Source organism: Oreochromis aureus, linkage group 16 (genome assembly GCF_013358895.1).
Source record: "Oreochromis aureus strain Israel breed Guangdong linkage group 16, ZZ_aureus, whole genome shotgun sequence".
NCBI classification, from domain to species: domain Eukaryota; kingdom Metazoa; phylum Chordata; class Actinopteri; order Cichliformes; family Cichlidae; genus Oreochromis; species Oreochromis aureus.
In genome coordinates, this window is record NC_052957.1 from 14,295,754 (window position 1) to 14,311,487 (window position 15,734).

At 38.9% G+C, this 15,734-nt stretch overlaps 1 protein-coding gene across 2 annotated transcripts; it reads right to left on the bottom strand.

The window, feature by feature from the left end:
• Window positions 1–57: 57 nt before the first annotated feature.
• On the bottom strand, window positions 58–11,392 carry nme9 (NME/NM23 family member 9). Of its 2 annotated transcripts, none has more exons than XM_039600166.1 (17): window positions 11,145–11,392; window positions 11,016–11,073; window positions 10,669–10,772; window positions 10,513–10,584; window positions 7,842–7,958; window positions 6,774–6,858; window positions 6,553–6,635; window positions 6,356–6,448; window positions 5,691–5,845; window positions 5,225–5,421; window positions 4,876–5,020; window positions 4,677–4,784; window positions 2,752–2,903; window positions 2,513–2,657; window positions 1,290–1,540; window positions 1,054–1,131; window positions 58–176 (listed from the first exon to the last, which is right to left on the bottom strand). In XM_039600166.1, exons 1-17 carry the CDS (start codon window positions 11,175–11,177, stop codon window positions 139–141), a joined length of 1,914 nt encoding a protein of 637 aa, XP_039456100.1. In that variant the 5' UTR covers window positions 11,178–11,392; the 3' UTR covers window positions 58–138. The 2 variants fall into 2 exon arrangements, with proteins under 2 accessions (XP_039456100.1, XP_031614905.2); XM_031759045.2 differs by having other exon boundaries at window positions 58–352; window positions 11,145–11,387.
• Window positions 11,393–15,734: the final 4,342 nt, after the last annotated feature.

Below are 15,734 nucleotides of genomic sequence, written 5' to 3' on the forward strand. Positions count from 1 at the left end.
CTGTGAACACTGAAATTATCAGTCACTTTCTGGTGATTGTACTATCCTGGTTTTAGTCACGTAGCCCGCGGCTGCTGATGTGAGCTGAGAGAGCCATCAAACTGTCGACGGCGGTATTAAGGGAACACGACTCCGCATCTACAGTGCTTCTTGAGTGTGCCGTCTTGATACGCCACCTACAAAAGGTGTAAAAAGTCTATATATTTGTCTTGTTTATTTCATGATTCATAGAATGACAGGCGCTCTGTTGTTCCCACGATTTTACACATAAAGCTTATAATAGAGAAAACACAAGGTGTGATGATTCAGTTTGAGTGCTCTGGATCGATACTTCCTCCTGTTTGTGGGTCATCTGCAAAATAAAGAGGGATGCTGAAGATAACTCTTCTAAATATCGCTGCTGATAAGTAATAACAGCTTTGCTGAACAACACTGTCTTGCAGCCAGGAATACTAGTAATGTTGCAGTGTTCATAATTTATCAAACATGGGCTGCACACAGATTCAAGATTCTGTCCCCTGATCCTAATTATGCATTAAAAAAAATGGCAACAGAAAAAAGATACAGCACACTGGAGGTGCAATTTTCCTCCGCAGGTATGAGATGGTATGACTCAATCAAGATTTACTTCATTCCCTACACACAGAGAGGCTGTAGCGCCAGTTTGCATCGCAATTCCAGCAGCTGTTTGTGACATTATGGAGATGAGTGGCATTAGTTTTCTCTCAGTCAGGAGAGACGCCTCTTCTTGCGCAAGTAATCTTGATTGTCATTGTAAAGAGATGTGTCTACTCAGTGTTCGCAGTAAACAGTAATTGTGGTGTCCCAATTTCAGTCTCTCTATAGCTACAGTGTTGCCTAACAGACAGAAAAATGGCCATTAATAAAGTCAGTAGACATACAGATACCAATACCTCATCCCTGTCTTTGTAAAGTGATGAAAATACTCTATGGCCTTCTCATCAATGCGAAAGCAGCTTAAATTTTGCAAAAGTGCAGACTCTAAAGGGTCAAGTCCCTGAATTGGGATACCCTTCTTTTTTATGTGCACACCTCTGCTACTGGAGATTTCTTCAGTTGAAGATTCTATAATTTCTGTGTTTTTCTCTGCAGCCTTTTCTTCCTCTTTAGCTAAAGATGAACAAAAAAAAAGATTTATTTCAGTATGATAAGAAAAATTTAGTTAACAGCAAGAAAATTGATGTAAAAAATAAGCTGAAAATTGTTATTTATAGGAAACCAGATGGTGTGACAGATGGTAAAGACTTTCACACTCATTATATGGTCACCTGAAATGGGATCGTCACTGGTGAGCTCTGCATCTGTGCTGATGTCACCGAAGATAAAACGGATCTTTTCCTCCGCGTGCTGCTCGTTGGAAGAACCATGAACTGAGTTATGGAGGATGTCTGCAGCAAAGCGAGCCCTCAGAGACTCTGGGGACGTTTCCCTTGCCTTGTTTGGGTCTGTGGGACCCATCATGGCCCTCCACTCCTCCACCGCATTTTCCTTAGTGAGTACAAGCATCATACAGGGTCCCCTGAAACAAACATTCGTGGGATGTTTACACGCTGTAATGAAAATGCCACAGTGAGTGAAAGAACTGTCTTAAAGCTATCTTGTTTGGCAATATGATTCCAAACATGCAAAGAAACAGGAATGCATCTGGTTTTTGGAAAGTTTGGATAACCAAATATCCTGCCAAGCTTTTCAGTCTGGCCTCGTATGTTGCCTTTGATATAACCTTGAAATATAATAACAAACATGACAAAATACTATTTTGATACTGAAATAACACACAAAATAATGCAGTTAAATTGTCCAGGGCAACAATGGGAGACTTCCTATTGTTACAACAAGCACCATTTGACTGGATGAATATGGTGCACTGCAGGTAAAAAACGATGTGCAGGTGTCTTTGTTAAAACTGGGCCAGAACAGGTATCTAGGTTAAATGATGCTACTTCTTTAAGCTTTAAATAACTATATTTTAAAATGTAGCTAGGACTACTTTACACTGAAATGTGGCTGGCAAGATTATATTGTAAAAATGTGCATCAGTTAAAAGCTGTTACTGATGCTCTGGAGCTCTATAAAGCTATTCAAAGAGGAGCTCTAGATTCATGTGATAGCCATCCTTATTGCATATATTAATACTATTAATCCATAATTAAGGCTAAAATTGAGCTAATATTGAGGCACTGAGACAGTTTTTCAGGCTGCTGTGACCAGCTGCACTCAACTCTCTCATTTTGTCCAAGAAGTTGTGTAACAGCCAAGTGAGGGAGCTAATCGGAGCGGAAGATAGCTCTAAAATCTTGATGTGCGATGTGGGACAAAGAATGAAACTGAGATGCACGTCGCAGCCACTCGCCTGAGGCTGCCTTGATTCTAAGCTGCTAAGATTACTGTTAAAAGTGCCATTAGAAATTGGAGTGGCAGCAGGAATTAGGGCGGGTATGCTGTAGTCACTTTGCACTGCTCTGGTGGCTGTATTCGAGAGCAGACTAACCGACACATGAACTCCACCAGCTGGTTAAAGAAAGGCTTCTCTCTGTGCTCTTTGTAAAACTCCTCAGCCATCTCCCTTGACAGCACCGTCTCCTTTAGCCTTGTTACAGAGAAACCTCGGCCACGAATCTCCTCCAAAATAGCCTCTGTCAGAATGAGGAGCATAAATATATGAAAAATAGGTCAAAACAAAAGTAATGTCAAGCATTTCTGTGTGGTTACAAATGAACATAAAAGGACCTCTGTGTTCCTCCATTGCATCTGGCTTGATCACTGCCAGAGTCTGTTGTTTAGGGAAGAAGAAGCTGATCTCTCGCTCTGCCTCTTCGCAGCTTCCACTGCCGTGGAGCTGGTTGATAGGCTTATTTTCCACTGCAAACTGGGCCCTTAGACTGAGTACGAGGGAAACAAAGAAGTGAATTACAGGTGTGATTGTACTGTCTGGCACCATCCACGTTTAAAAGAAAGTATTGATGGTTTCCAGAAATTATTTTCAAAGGAAAGGATGTAATTTAATGAGTAATTTTTGTGTAATTTAACTGCAATTTTCTTCACTTCTGTTCAGACTGCCTAGTTTGATTCCACTCCAATTAGAAACCTCAGAAACATATGGTGCTTTGCAGACAGAAAAAGACAACAGACAATATTTAACTGTGTCAAAGCACTACTGTTTGAAAATAAATACAGATAGTTCATGCATCTGCAAAAGAAAATGTTCATCCTTTAACAATGTCTTGGAGCAGATATATATGGGTCAGGGAATGGACATTTATCTACGCTTATATAAACTCAAGATCTTTGTCAAAGAGGCTACCACAATCCCAAAACAGATTTAGCTTTGCTAAAGTAGCATAAAGACACTGTTATGTCTGTATGGAGCCAAAGAGAGAAGCTCATAAGCCACAGGTCTTCACAGACTGGACGGGTTCACCGCACCAAACAGGCAGTTGAAATGTTGGTAGTGCATCCATCGAAGTACAGATGTATATGAATGTTAGATTGGAAGCACTTAGGCATAAAAAAGTGTTTGTATGGATGCTTGAATGAGGCATGTTGTATAAAGCGCTTTGAGTGCTCCAGTAGAGTAGAAAAGCACTATGTAAGAACCAGTCCATTTACTCATTTACATAATTCCTCATTCAAACACAAACTACTCAGCAAAAAACCTAAAAACACTACTCAGATCCAAAGTATACTCATCCTGCTCTCTTCCCTCTTTAGAGTCACTTCTTTTCTTTGACTTTTAAAACATAATTTAAAATGTTGCTTTTCCAATGATCTACTCTATAAAAATATAAAGAAAAAAAGTTATTTTTAGTTAGTTAGTCATAGTGGATGTCAACAAGTTGTGTACACATTTTGCACAAATTAAAGCAAAGTCAGAAAGTACGAGTGATATATTTCCCAGTATGCCCCTCTACCATCAACTTTTCAGAAAAATTGTCTATTTATAATCAGTGGAGTGTAAAATGACTGACTACATATTTGCAGAGCTAAAATTCAATTCCATCCGTCTATCTGTTTTCTTCCGCTTATCCGGGGCCAAGTCACAGAAGCAGCAGCCTAGGTAGTGAAGCCCAAATCACCAACGCTTTCCCAGGCCAGCCGAGAGATATAATCTCTTCAGTGTGTCCTGGGTCTGCCTCGGGGCCTCCACCTGGTGAGACATGCCTGGAACACCTCACCCAAGAGTGTGAGTGTGATCAGGGTCCAAAAACATACTTACATTTAATAAGTGATTCTAAACTGGTCATGGTTGTGAGGTGGATGAAAGTGTATGAGAGAAAATGTGTTTAAATCTCTGTAAATGTGTGGTTAGATTTGGCTTGCAGTCTGGAGCGCTTTAAGTGGACAGCAGGACTAGAAAGTGCTTTATAAATGCCCGTCCCTTTCCATTTTCATTGACTGCAATGGAATCAGACTGAATCAGACTCAAAGACACCCAGGGAGTCACTGCACCCAACTTTAAGAACCACTTATCTAGCTGATTTTGTGTTGTTTGGCTCTTTTTGTAATTTTTCTTGACAAGGATAAAAAGAGAGGTGAAAAGAGTGCCGAGTTCTCTCTAACAAGCTGTTAGAATCTGTGACAGACAGTAGATTAGCTTTTTAAACTTCACTGCTTTTCTACTGGTAGTTTTCCTCACTGTGGTGCACATTACTCACCAGTCTGGACTCTCCTCTTTGGCTTTATTGATATCAGAAGGACCGAGGATGGTTTTCCAATGACTTACAGCTCCTTTTCTGGCAAGAGCCAAAGCCAGCACCGGCCCACTGTAAATATACGCATGTTGAATAATTATCTGCAGTATAAAAACAAAACAAGGAAATCTCTGGATTAATTATACAGCTTGTTGAAAGTTACCTGGTCATGGTTTGGAGCAGTGCAGGGAAGTAGTCCTCCTCAACATGTTGACAGTAAAACTGTCTGACCTGCTCCTCTGACAGCATCACCTCTTTTTGAAGGGCTATTATAAAGCCAGACTTGTGGATGTGATCTAAGATCTCTTCTGCAAAATCAGGGATATGAAATAAAAAAGAAAACATAGCAGTCTACCTAAAATAAGCATGTGCATTTTCACTGCATTGTACAGTGTCATTCAACACCTTTGGTGAAGGAGTCAAGGAGCAGTCTCACTGTTAATATGAGCTGTTATTGAAGGTGTATCTGTGCTTGCCCACGTGTGTACTTGTGCATTTGGCATGAGCCCCACCTCTGTTCTCCCTGGCAACGTCGGGGCGGATGAGAGCCAGTGTCCTCTCCACATGCTCTTCCTCCCCATCCTGCTCCATTACCGAGGCCGTCCGAAAGTTGGGGAAGAAGAAGGCGAGCTCCCTGCTGGCCTGGTCGCTGTCCTCACTACCGTGCACTGCGTTGAACAGTGTCTCTGTGCCGTATTGTGCCCGCAAGCTGCAGGAAGCCAGGGGGGAGAAAGGAGAGGAGACCAGATGGTTGCTCGGCTGGTGCTCAACCAGAGAGAAGCATAATGTTTGGGTGTGTCTGATGGAGCAGGCGACAATGTGCTTTTTGTTCCTTTTTCCAGACTCCAGATTGTTTCGCACTGTTGCAATCAGCAGTGCAGAGATAAATGTCGATGCTGCAAACAAATGTTGTTCTTCCCAGAAATTATAATTTCACTTAATGACACTGGATCATATGCATAATTTCCAGTAACTAACCTTTCTGGCTTTTCTCTCTTGGCTTCTTCTATGTCTGCTGGGCCAATAAACTCACGCCATGCCGGTACAACGGTGGCAGATCCCTCTACCTGAGAGAGTACTAGAATATGGGAGGGACCACTGGACATAAACTGCACCAAATCCTCGAAGCACGCCTACAAACCATCAACACATACAAAGAGCAGGCAGTACACAGACACATATGTTAATGCACTGAATACAAAACCTGCAAAAACAAATACATGTATAAGTCATGCCCATTTATTATTTTCTCAGCAGTAGTAATTTCACAGGCTTTTCTCACATATTTTAAATTTTTGTATCTATAACAATTTGGTTTCATCAAAAACAGCACCATAAGCAAAATAGAAAAAAAAAGCTGCTTACACAGCAACTCTATTTTGAGCCCTGTGCTAAAATGCAGATGGATGTGTCATGTGTAGCAAAGTAACTGAATGATTTTTGCACTGGTCGTGACTGCTCTGCTCCCAGTATGTTGACTCAGAATATTAATGGCCCTGGCTAACATCACAAACATTCACTGCATCATCATCAGTTTTCCTCACTTTGACTTGAATGCCAATCTATGCAATGAGCCTCTGTCTGTGAGAAGAATTGTCTTTTTGTTATTCTATACCATTCCCCTCTATTTCGCTATACCGCACCTCTGCTGCTTTGTGTTGGTAAAAATCTCGAGCTTCAACCTCCGTCAGCGTGCGTTCCTCATGCGCCAGGATCTCAAAGCCAGCATCTTGAATCTATCCAGTAGAATATCAGCATCAACATAATGAATTAATATCAGCAGGAAAGCTTGAGACAATCTTTTCTTCTCCCAATGTGAGCAGTGATCTTCTTTATGTACCTTCATAATAATCTCATTTGCCTTGCCGTGAGCAACGGCGTCTGGTTTAATGATGGCAACTGTGTAGGATTTACTGGCAGGGACTGCAAGAGAAGAGAGGAGCTTGAGTGATGATCTGTAATTCTGACAGAATGCAAAATATTCCACAGAATCAACAGGAAACAACAATGATAAGTAACATCAGCACTGAAAATACTGCCAATTATATTTTTCCACAGTACCAATTACACTTTCTTCATTTTCTAAATGCTGTGGCAACTCCTCCTCTTCTTTGTTCTCCTCATCTGTCAGAGCATTATCTTTCACCTAACAGAGACACAACAAAGGAAATAAAAATAATGAATCCCTAAACATGACTGTCTTTACATATGTATGTATAAACTACAGCTATGGCTAATGGTGGCTTTAGTATTGTTTAACGTGGCTTTATAAGCTTTATTTTCCACCCAAGAGTCACATAAGATATAGAAAAAAAACAGTAAAGTATTAGGTTGTAACCGGGAAATGTTTGTTATTTTTGCTCCAAAGTCTTTGCTTAGCCGGATACAATTTATTATATATTCAATTTCATTACATGTCTGTTTTCAGGAAAACCAACTTCTCTCTGCAGTCCAGAAAGCAAACAGACTGCAAATTATTAGTAAATGCCAATTTCTCCCAGAGCCCTGTACAGGTTATTTTAACTCGCCAAGCTACTAATAAATTCTAATAAAAATAACCTACAAACAAATAAATGTAATACATTCAACTGGTAGCCTTTTAAACCATACTTATTGGAAATTGTTATGTGACAGTGCAAAGAGTGCAGGCTGTCTGTTTTCCACTGAGATGCAGCAAAAGACTAATTCATACACAACTATCAGTGTGTCAGGGTGACAGGATTTTGACATGAACTTGGTGGTTATTAGGCTGTATTTTTACTCTAAATGTCCAAAAATAAATAAGAAACACCTAAAAACAAAAGCTGCTGATATATTTTCTGCTGCTTGACTTAAGTGGCTAAAAGCCATCATCCACAGAAGCAATTTTGAAATACTACTGTAGGAAAACAAAACGGGTAAATAATAAAATAAACACAGACTGATTTGATTTTAGTCACATTGCTTTCAGCACTGGTAACATACACGCTGGCTTACTGTCACGTTGTTATGGACTACTTTACTTAGAACAGAAAAATTAATTAATATTAATGCTTTAACAAGCCGTGACAAGTCAGCATGTCTGCAGAGAAACACTCTTTTGTTCTGGCAGAAATATGTGTGAATGCATGTGTATAATAAGCTCCTCACCACTTTGCGTTCACCACCTTGCTCCAGGACCAGCTTCTCTTTGGTTAGCTCCTCCACAACCATCCTCTGAAGCATGGGAGCGTTTGCCCCACGCAGTACAGCCACCAGCTCCCCACCCTGTTCATTCAACACAAGCCTAGTGATAAGTTTTCAAACATTTTTTTTTTACATGTAATTTAGCATTTATAAAATGGTGAGATACCAAAAGGCTACAGAGGCCTATGTAATATGTAATATGCAACCCCCCCCAAAAAACAAATCAGCAACAAGCTTAGAGAGTGTAATACTCTCTAAGCTTGTTGGTTAGTGAGTATTATGTCTGATCAAAATTAGTGTAATTTCGATCAGACAAATAAATATTTCAACAGAATATTTTTTTTAAATTGACATAATATTTTTTCACCACAAGGAGGGGATGGCTCCAAAGCCATTTTCACACACAAACTACAGGCCTGAAATTTTAGCTGTATCTGAGATGTTCAACTTTAAACAGCCAGCTTGCAAGTACAAAATCTGTGTCCTGGGCCCATGTGAGAACAGTCTAGGTACATTAATTATTCACATAATACACATCAAGTGAGTGGTGTCATGTTTCCTGGCTGCGCTGACCAGGCACCACCCTCAATTAAACCAAGCACATTGCCAGTAGTGAGAATGTACCTGAAGATGGTTATGTGATGCAAACGATCATCCATAACAAGACTGAATGCTGGCAAGGGAATGCCTGCATATGCTCCTAATATGGGAAGGCCTACACGGCTCTGGCAGTGTGGGTTTGGGCATTTTCCTGCTGAAAGAGATGCTGCTGGTGCGCTGCTGCAAGAATGGGACAAGTAAAGGCTGGAGCGCCTCATCTCGATACTGCCATCTAGTCAGATTTCCACCAAGAACAGTCGGATCAGACATGGTGCTCTCATGGACAAGACTGCAGCAACACATGCCAGCATCCAGCATGCCAGTAGCCTGGCCTCGGTCAGCCGTTGCAGCATGGTGGGACACATGACAATATTGTACATACAAAGGGTTTTTTGTGTTCTGTGATCACTTGGCTTGAGACTGCAGTAAATTGAGCCATTTCATAGGAGTTCAAATGACTTATTTGTGTTCGATAAACAAATCACCAATCCCATTTGAACTGAGAATATGTTTGGGCTTTCAAAGACATGCTGAGAAAGGGGATTTAAAGCAAAGATTGAGTCAATATTTTACGGCACAAAACATTTCTTTCTTTGACTAGCATACTTGCTTATACTTAAATGTAGGTACAGAATAATACAAGAAATTACATTTAATAATTGTAATAACCATTACAGGCTACAGGTATCATAAACTGAAATAGACTGAAATAACTAGAGACAGAAGTTGTGTACAAAAAAAACAGCAAAACACACAGGCCTGTCTAGCACAGAATAATAGTATGCTAACACTCTGTGTTTACTAAGCCATTTTTGCTACATTAAAATCCTATATTCAGCCACTGTGATGATATCTGATATTGTTTATGTTGAAACTGAGATTGAGACACACACATATATCACTTTGATAATCAGCTTTTATTTAATTAAATAATTCATATAATTATTAACAATCATTTAATATTTGATTTATAGGTTTACTTCTTTTAGTTTTATTGCAGTTTTTATTTTTATTTAAAAGTTAGTTTTCACTTTTATTGAAAAGTGTTTTGTCACATTATATTGGATAATATTCAACTATATACAGTTCTACATATTTGAGATTATGCTTAATTTAATAAAGAAATTTCCCAACCTTTGAGATAAGCAAAGTATACTGTATCTTATCTTAGTAATGAAGCACTGAACACACATTTTGTCGTTGAACTATACAGTCTACTATATAGTATATAGCCAACTAGCCACATTTTTAGGCATATGCGTACCTTACTAGTACTGGGTTTGACCCCTTTTTGCCTTAAGTTCTGCCTTTATTCTTCATGGCATAGATTCAGTAAGTTGCTGGAAACATTCCTTAGAGTTTTTTGGCCATATTCACATGAAAGCATCACACAGTTGCTGTAGATTTCGATTTGACTGCACGTCCATAATACAAATCGTTCATTCCACCACATTCCAAAGGTGCTCTATTGGATTCAGATCTGGTGACTGGAGGCCATTTGAGTACAGAGAACTCATTGTCATATTCAGGAAACCAATTTGAGATGACTGAGCTTTGAGCTTTAAGATAGATACACTGTGGTCATAAAAGGATTGACATGGTCAGCAACAATACTCTAGTAGGCTGTGGCATTTAAACAATTATTAGTTGGCACAAAGTGTGCCAGAAAATATCTCCCACACCATTATACCACCAGCAGAATGAACAGTTGGTACAAAGGATGAATGGATGCATGTTTTCATGTTGTTTATGCCAAATTCTGACCCTACCCTCACATCACCAGGCAACATTTTTCCAGTTTTCCATTGTGAGCGATGCCACATTCAAAGTCACTTAAATTACATTTCTCCCCCATTTTGAAGCTCTGTTTGAACTTCAGCATGTTATTCTGACCACGTCTACTTGCCTAAAAGCATTAAGTTGCTCCTGTGTTGAGCATATTGGGTTGGCTGATTACATTGTTGTGCTACTGAGCAGTTGAATAAGTGTACCTAATAGAGTGGCAAGCCACACACACACACAGACACACACTCACCCCATAGAAGAGGAAGGTGGGTTCACATTTCCCTCGATACCTCTCCAAAACATCAATGCTGTCTGCTTCGGCCTGCACCAAAACACACACACACAATTTCAAAGGTCCTTCTCTGAAAATTTTTAATTCTTCATATTTTTTATTGACTCTTCTTACTGTGGCAAAATGAAGCAAGTCATCACCCAGTTCATTCTTTATTTTTCGCAGGAGACTAACCACAGCACGACAGGGACCACACCACTGCTGATACACATCTATGACTGCAATGAGAAAGTCAGCAACTGATTGTGTGCGTGTGTGTGTGTACAAGACAGGAGGACAGAAAGGAGGGGTGGCAGGCTGGTACAATTATCACACTGAGCACAGGGGGGCAGCATAACACAGCAAATAAGTAACCACGATGCCAGCAGTCCTTCACATCACGCTGTAACATCTTTACAACAGTTCTTGTGGAGCGTTCACTTTTATTAGGACAACAGCTCTTTTACCGATGAAAGTCTTACCTGTTAAACCCTTGGTTGCAAGCATCTCTTCCCACTGCTCTTGGTTTGTGACAGAAGCCTGGATATGAAAAGACAAACTGTTATCCCCAGGGATGATAAAAGTAGCTTTAAAAAACACAAAATCACAACCTGCAGCGTTGCCTCCTTTTTCTTGCCTGCCATTTGACTCGTAGGTCAACTTAAACGATATATTTAAACTACAAATATAAAACTACTGAGCGCAGAGTAATATGGTAAAAAGAAAAGGATAAAGCTTAATTAGCCAAAATGCTAACACGCCGAAATATTTCCTCAGATGGTGCTCGCGCTTGTTTGGCCCCTTGGTTGCTAAGCAACGCCGCCTTCCGCTTCCCGGAGTCATCCCAGGATCAGACTGTTGCTTGTACTATCTTCAATAATTAATGCTAAGGCAGGCCGCATTTTCCTCCTGCCAGGTTAATGTATCACGGCAGTTAAAAGAAGGCATCTCTGAGCGGAAGCACACAAACCTGTTTAACTTTTGGATCCAGTTTTTACATGGAAAACTGCAGAAAAACCTCTCTATCAGCGGACCCTGCGGGCTCATTAGGAAAAAAACAAAAGCACAGGAGCTCAACTTAGCTACCGCTGTGTTACACGTAAGCACATAGCTTTCATTTATTCATGTGTATTATATTCTATATCAATAATTAATAATCTGTTTTCTTGTTGATTTGTTTGCAAAGGTTCATACAAGATATAAAACGTCCTCTTAGGGGAATTCAGGGGTTCAACGTTATTACACTGAATATAAAAATAGCAGAAAAGCTAAATCAAAGTGAAAAACACTGTGAGCTTACCACTGTCTAAATCAATGACTGTATAAAATATAAAAATTTTATACAGTCATTGGTCTAAATGATAACTTAGCAATACTGCACACAGAGTGTGGCCTTCTTGATCAGCCTATCAAGACTGACTAAATTAGTTTGACAAAATAGTTTTGTTTTTTAAAAAGTAAATATGTAGCTATAATACTGTGCAAAACTCTTGGGCCACTCCTGGTTTCTTTAGATTTTGCCAGTAGGTAATTTTTAAAGTGATCATTAGCATTCTCTTCAGTTCTTTGTGCCGTTTTTTTTGTTTTTGTTTTTTTAATTTGTTAAGCCACTTAACACTGACCTATGAATCATTCAAGCATAAAAAGGAAACCTAGCTCAGGGGATAAACCAGTCTTGTGTCTACACATAACAGAGAACTAAGAACCAATTTCAAATGATATCTTTAGGCATTTCTTTTACCGACATCTTGTTGTTAAAAAACACATTTGTTACAATTTCTTCAGTCGAATCTATGAATACTGGCAAAGATAACAGTTTTACAGGCATAAAATAGTATTTTTGCAAGCCAAAAACTTGACATATCTCAGCATGGTGTGTGGTGTGTCTTTAAAGGAAAGTGGGCAAGTAGAGGAACAAAGAAGAAATGCCAGACCTAAAACACTATCTACAGCAGATGAACAGTATACTCATGTCCTTTAAAACTGGGAAAAAGTCCAGCAAATACCTGACACAGGACATGAGAGATCCATCTGAACCTTAAGTTGATCCATCTACTGTATATTGAAGCCTCTACAGAAATTATATCATTGAAAGCATGGCTGTCAAAAAGCCATTTTTAAGGAAATGAAACAGGGAGAAAAGGCTGGGGTATAGGCCAAATTACACAACAACCGGACTGAAAATCTGTGGCAAAAGGTCTATAGTCAAACATCAAAATTGGAAATTTTTGGTTAAAATCACTAATAGTACTTATGGAGAAGGAAAATATTACGAAATAAGGGTGGTTAAAGATTTTTGCACAATACTGTACTTTAAAATATGTGTATGCTGACCAAAGACCTTTAAACCAATAAGATAAGAAAAAGAATACAGTATATTCTCTAATTATTTGGCTGTGAAGGCTGCACGGTATGGTATATAGAGACTCTGCAGTCTGTTTTCAAAATACCATTTTGTTTTCTAAGGTGAATTTAATTTATGTGGTGTAAGAAAGCAAGCTCAGTAAGTAAGTTAGCAAATCACCAGTGTATTCATGTCTGCATTAGGAAAAGTTAATTGCAAACTGTACATCTGGTGCTTTGTATTCCTGGATAAACATGTATTTAACAGATTAAGGTGCACAAGCAAAGTGACTGTAGCTACATTTTAATGAATATGTTTAATGGATTTAATTTATTCTTATGTGCAGAATTCGATCGTGTCTTCACCATCTGTAATTACCAGAAAATAACATTTTGTCAAGATTTAATTTTGGGGTTTTTTTGTGGTTCTGGATAATCCTTATCTGCCACGCAAACAAACCATTAGTCAAACCAAAGTTGTGCTTGCTGTTATTGTAGGAAGCTGTAAGCATATATCAAGAGTTTAACATTGACAACCTGTGTGGGTTGCGTTTGATCGCAGGAGATTGACAATGGTAGAGAAACATAAGCAGATGGCAAAACCAGAAATTATTTACAAGTTTAATACCACAAAATGCACAGAAAAGCCCTTTGTATCAGTTTAGTCTGTTGATGTGTAATAGATGATTTTGCACTACATTTGTCATGTAAATAAATGATCTTCCCACTGTATGGTATGTGGGTGTGGAACAGATGTTACTTCTCTGGGACTGCATATGAAGCCCAGGTATACACAGGCCCTTTGAATTGTTTTGTTATTTGCTATGCTGCAAATAAAATTAAACAAAAAAAATACAATAAAAAAATACCTTTGTGGACATTTATAAACAGTGAGCAGATATTATCACTTACCAGCCATTACCAGTGATTGAATGTGGCAGAACAAACAAAAACAATACTTGGATTCTTTATTTAATTTTTTAATGAATATTTAAATGAATATTTAATAGTATTCCCCCAGCCTTTCATGACAGGTGGACACAATCCTGGTTCTGGCAGGGTTTCTTCCTCTTAAAAAGGAGTTTTTTCTTCCCACTGTTGCCAAGTGCTTGCTTAAAGGATTTTCACTGTATTATTTTAAGGTCTCGACTTTACAATATAAAGGGTCTTGAGCCAACTGCTGTTGTGATTTGGTGTTAAATAAATAAAATTGAATTGAAATGGTGTTTAATTGCCTTTTGCATTAAATTTTGTGGAATCATGTGTTTTGTTTTGTTTTGTTGTGGTGTGTTTTTTTGTGTATTGTTTTGTTTTATTTTAACTAAATCCTTTACTTTACACGACTCTCTCATGAAATATAACCAAAATAACTGAAACTGTGCTCTCCAGCGATGTGGATTAACATGACCTTGACTCTGCAAACACAGCCTATAAACATCTTTTGTGAGTCATGATCATGAGTTGGAATAAGTCTGTAACCTCAGTTCATCCCACTCTGTGTAAGGTGTGTTTGTTCCTTGAGTGTGAAAAGGGACACGGTCTACTGGCTGCCTGTTGCCTGTTGTCATTATACCTGTTTTTGTTCCCACCTTTTACCATTTGGGTTGTGTTTTATGTGCTGGGCATTCTAGTAGAATGTGAGTCTTATATAAAAAAGTCATTATTATCATTATTGCTGTTGGAATAATTAATAGTTTCCCTAGTATTTATTTTCTCTGCCCTTTGTCTCACTTCCATTTTTGTTCCTTAGTCCCACTGTGTTTCTTTGTTCATTGTTGGTGTTGACTGTGTTTGTTTCTTTGGGTCTTTTCATGTTTTACTTTCAGGTTAGTTTTCCTGCATGGTCCGTTTCCTGATCATTTTCACCTGTCATTGATTGCATGTTCATATCTCACCCTCTTCTGTGTCTAATCTGTAATCACATCATTAGATACACGCAAGTATTTGGTTGGGCCTTCTTTTGCCTTCAGAACTCCCTCAAATCTTCAAGGCATAGATTCAATAAGGTACTGGAAACATTCCTCTGAGATTTTAGTCCATATTGACATGATAACATCACACAGCCATCAGAAGTTGGGTAGGTATACTGTGGTCATAAATGTGCTGGGCTTGGTCGGCAATAATATTCAGGTAGGCTGTGTGTAAATGATACTCACTTAATTAAGGGGTCCAAAGAGTGCAGAGAAAACATACCCGACATCATTAGCCTGAACCTTTGATGCCAGGCAGGATGGATCCACGCGTTCATATTTTTTATGACAAATTCTGACCTATTAGCTGACAGGAGTGGCAACTGGTGTGGTCTTCTGCTGATTCAGTGTGCTGTGTGGTCACCAATGCTCTTCTGTACACCTTGGTGTAACTTAGGATTATTTGAATTACTTTTTACATATCAATTGAAAGCAATCAAACCATTCTTCTCTGGCTTTAAGATAGCGTTTTCATCCAGAGAAATGCCATTCACTGGATATTTTTTCTCTTTTGGACCATTCTCACTTGAGATGGTTGTGTGAGAAAATTATATACTCAACATCTTGGCAACAGCCACACAACATTCAAGGTGACTTGAATTAACTTTGTTCTTGTGATGTTCTTTGGATTTACTCTCTGTCTCACCTGTGTTTTGGATTCCTGTTTACTTTATGGGCTTTGTTTTTTTAGGTCTTTGGTTACTTACAGTTTACTAAGCTAAATCCTCTATGCCATATCATATCACATACACTGTAGTCCAGTAGTAGTGTAGACTACAGATGACAGCTTACAGAATGTGTTTGGACTGAACCCAAACCACCAACCAGTTTAGTACATTCAGCACTTCCAGTAATGATTTTATTGTTTCTGCAGTAGCACATTCACTT

What these genes read in the sequence shown, in the direction of transcription:
- nme9 (XM_031759045.2), bottom strand. Translation starts at nt 11,177, where the DNA reads ATGGCAGGCAAGAAAAAGGAGGCAACGCTGCAG. An exon ending in CTGGTGGAGTTCATGTGTCG is followed by an intron (nt 1,541 to 2,512) that starts GTTAGTCTGCTC and finishes TGTTTGTTTCAG; the next exon opens with GGGACCCTGTATGATGCTTG. An exon ending in AGAAATCTCCAGTAGCAGAG is followed by an intron (nt 353 to 1,053) that starts GTGTGCACATAA and finishes TTTATTTTGCAG; the next exon opens with ATGACCCACAAACAGGAGGA.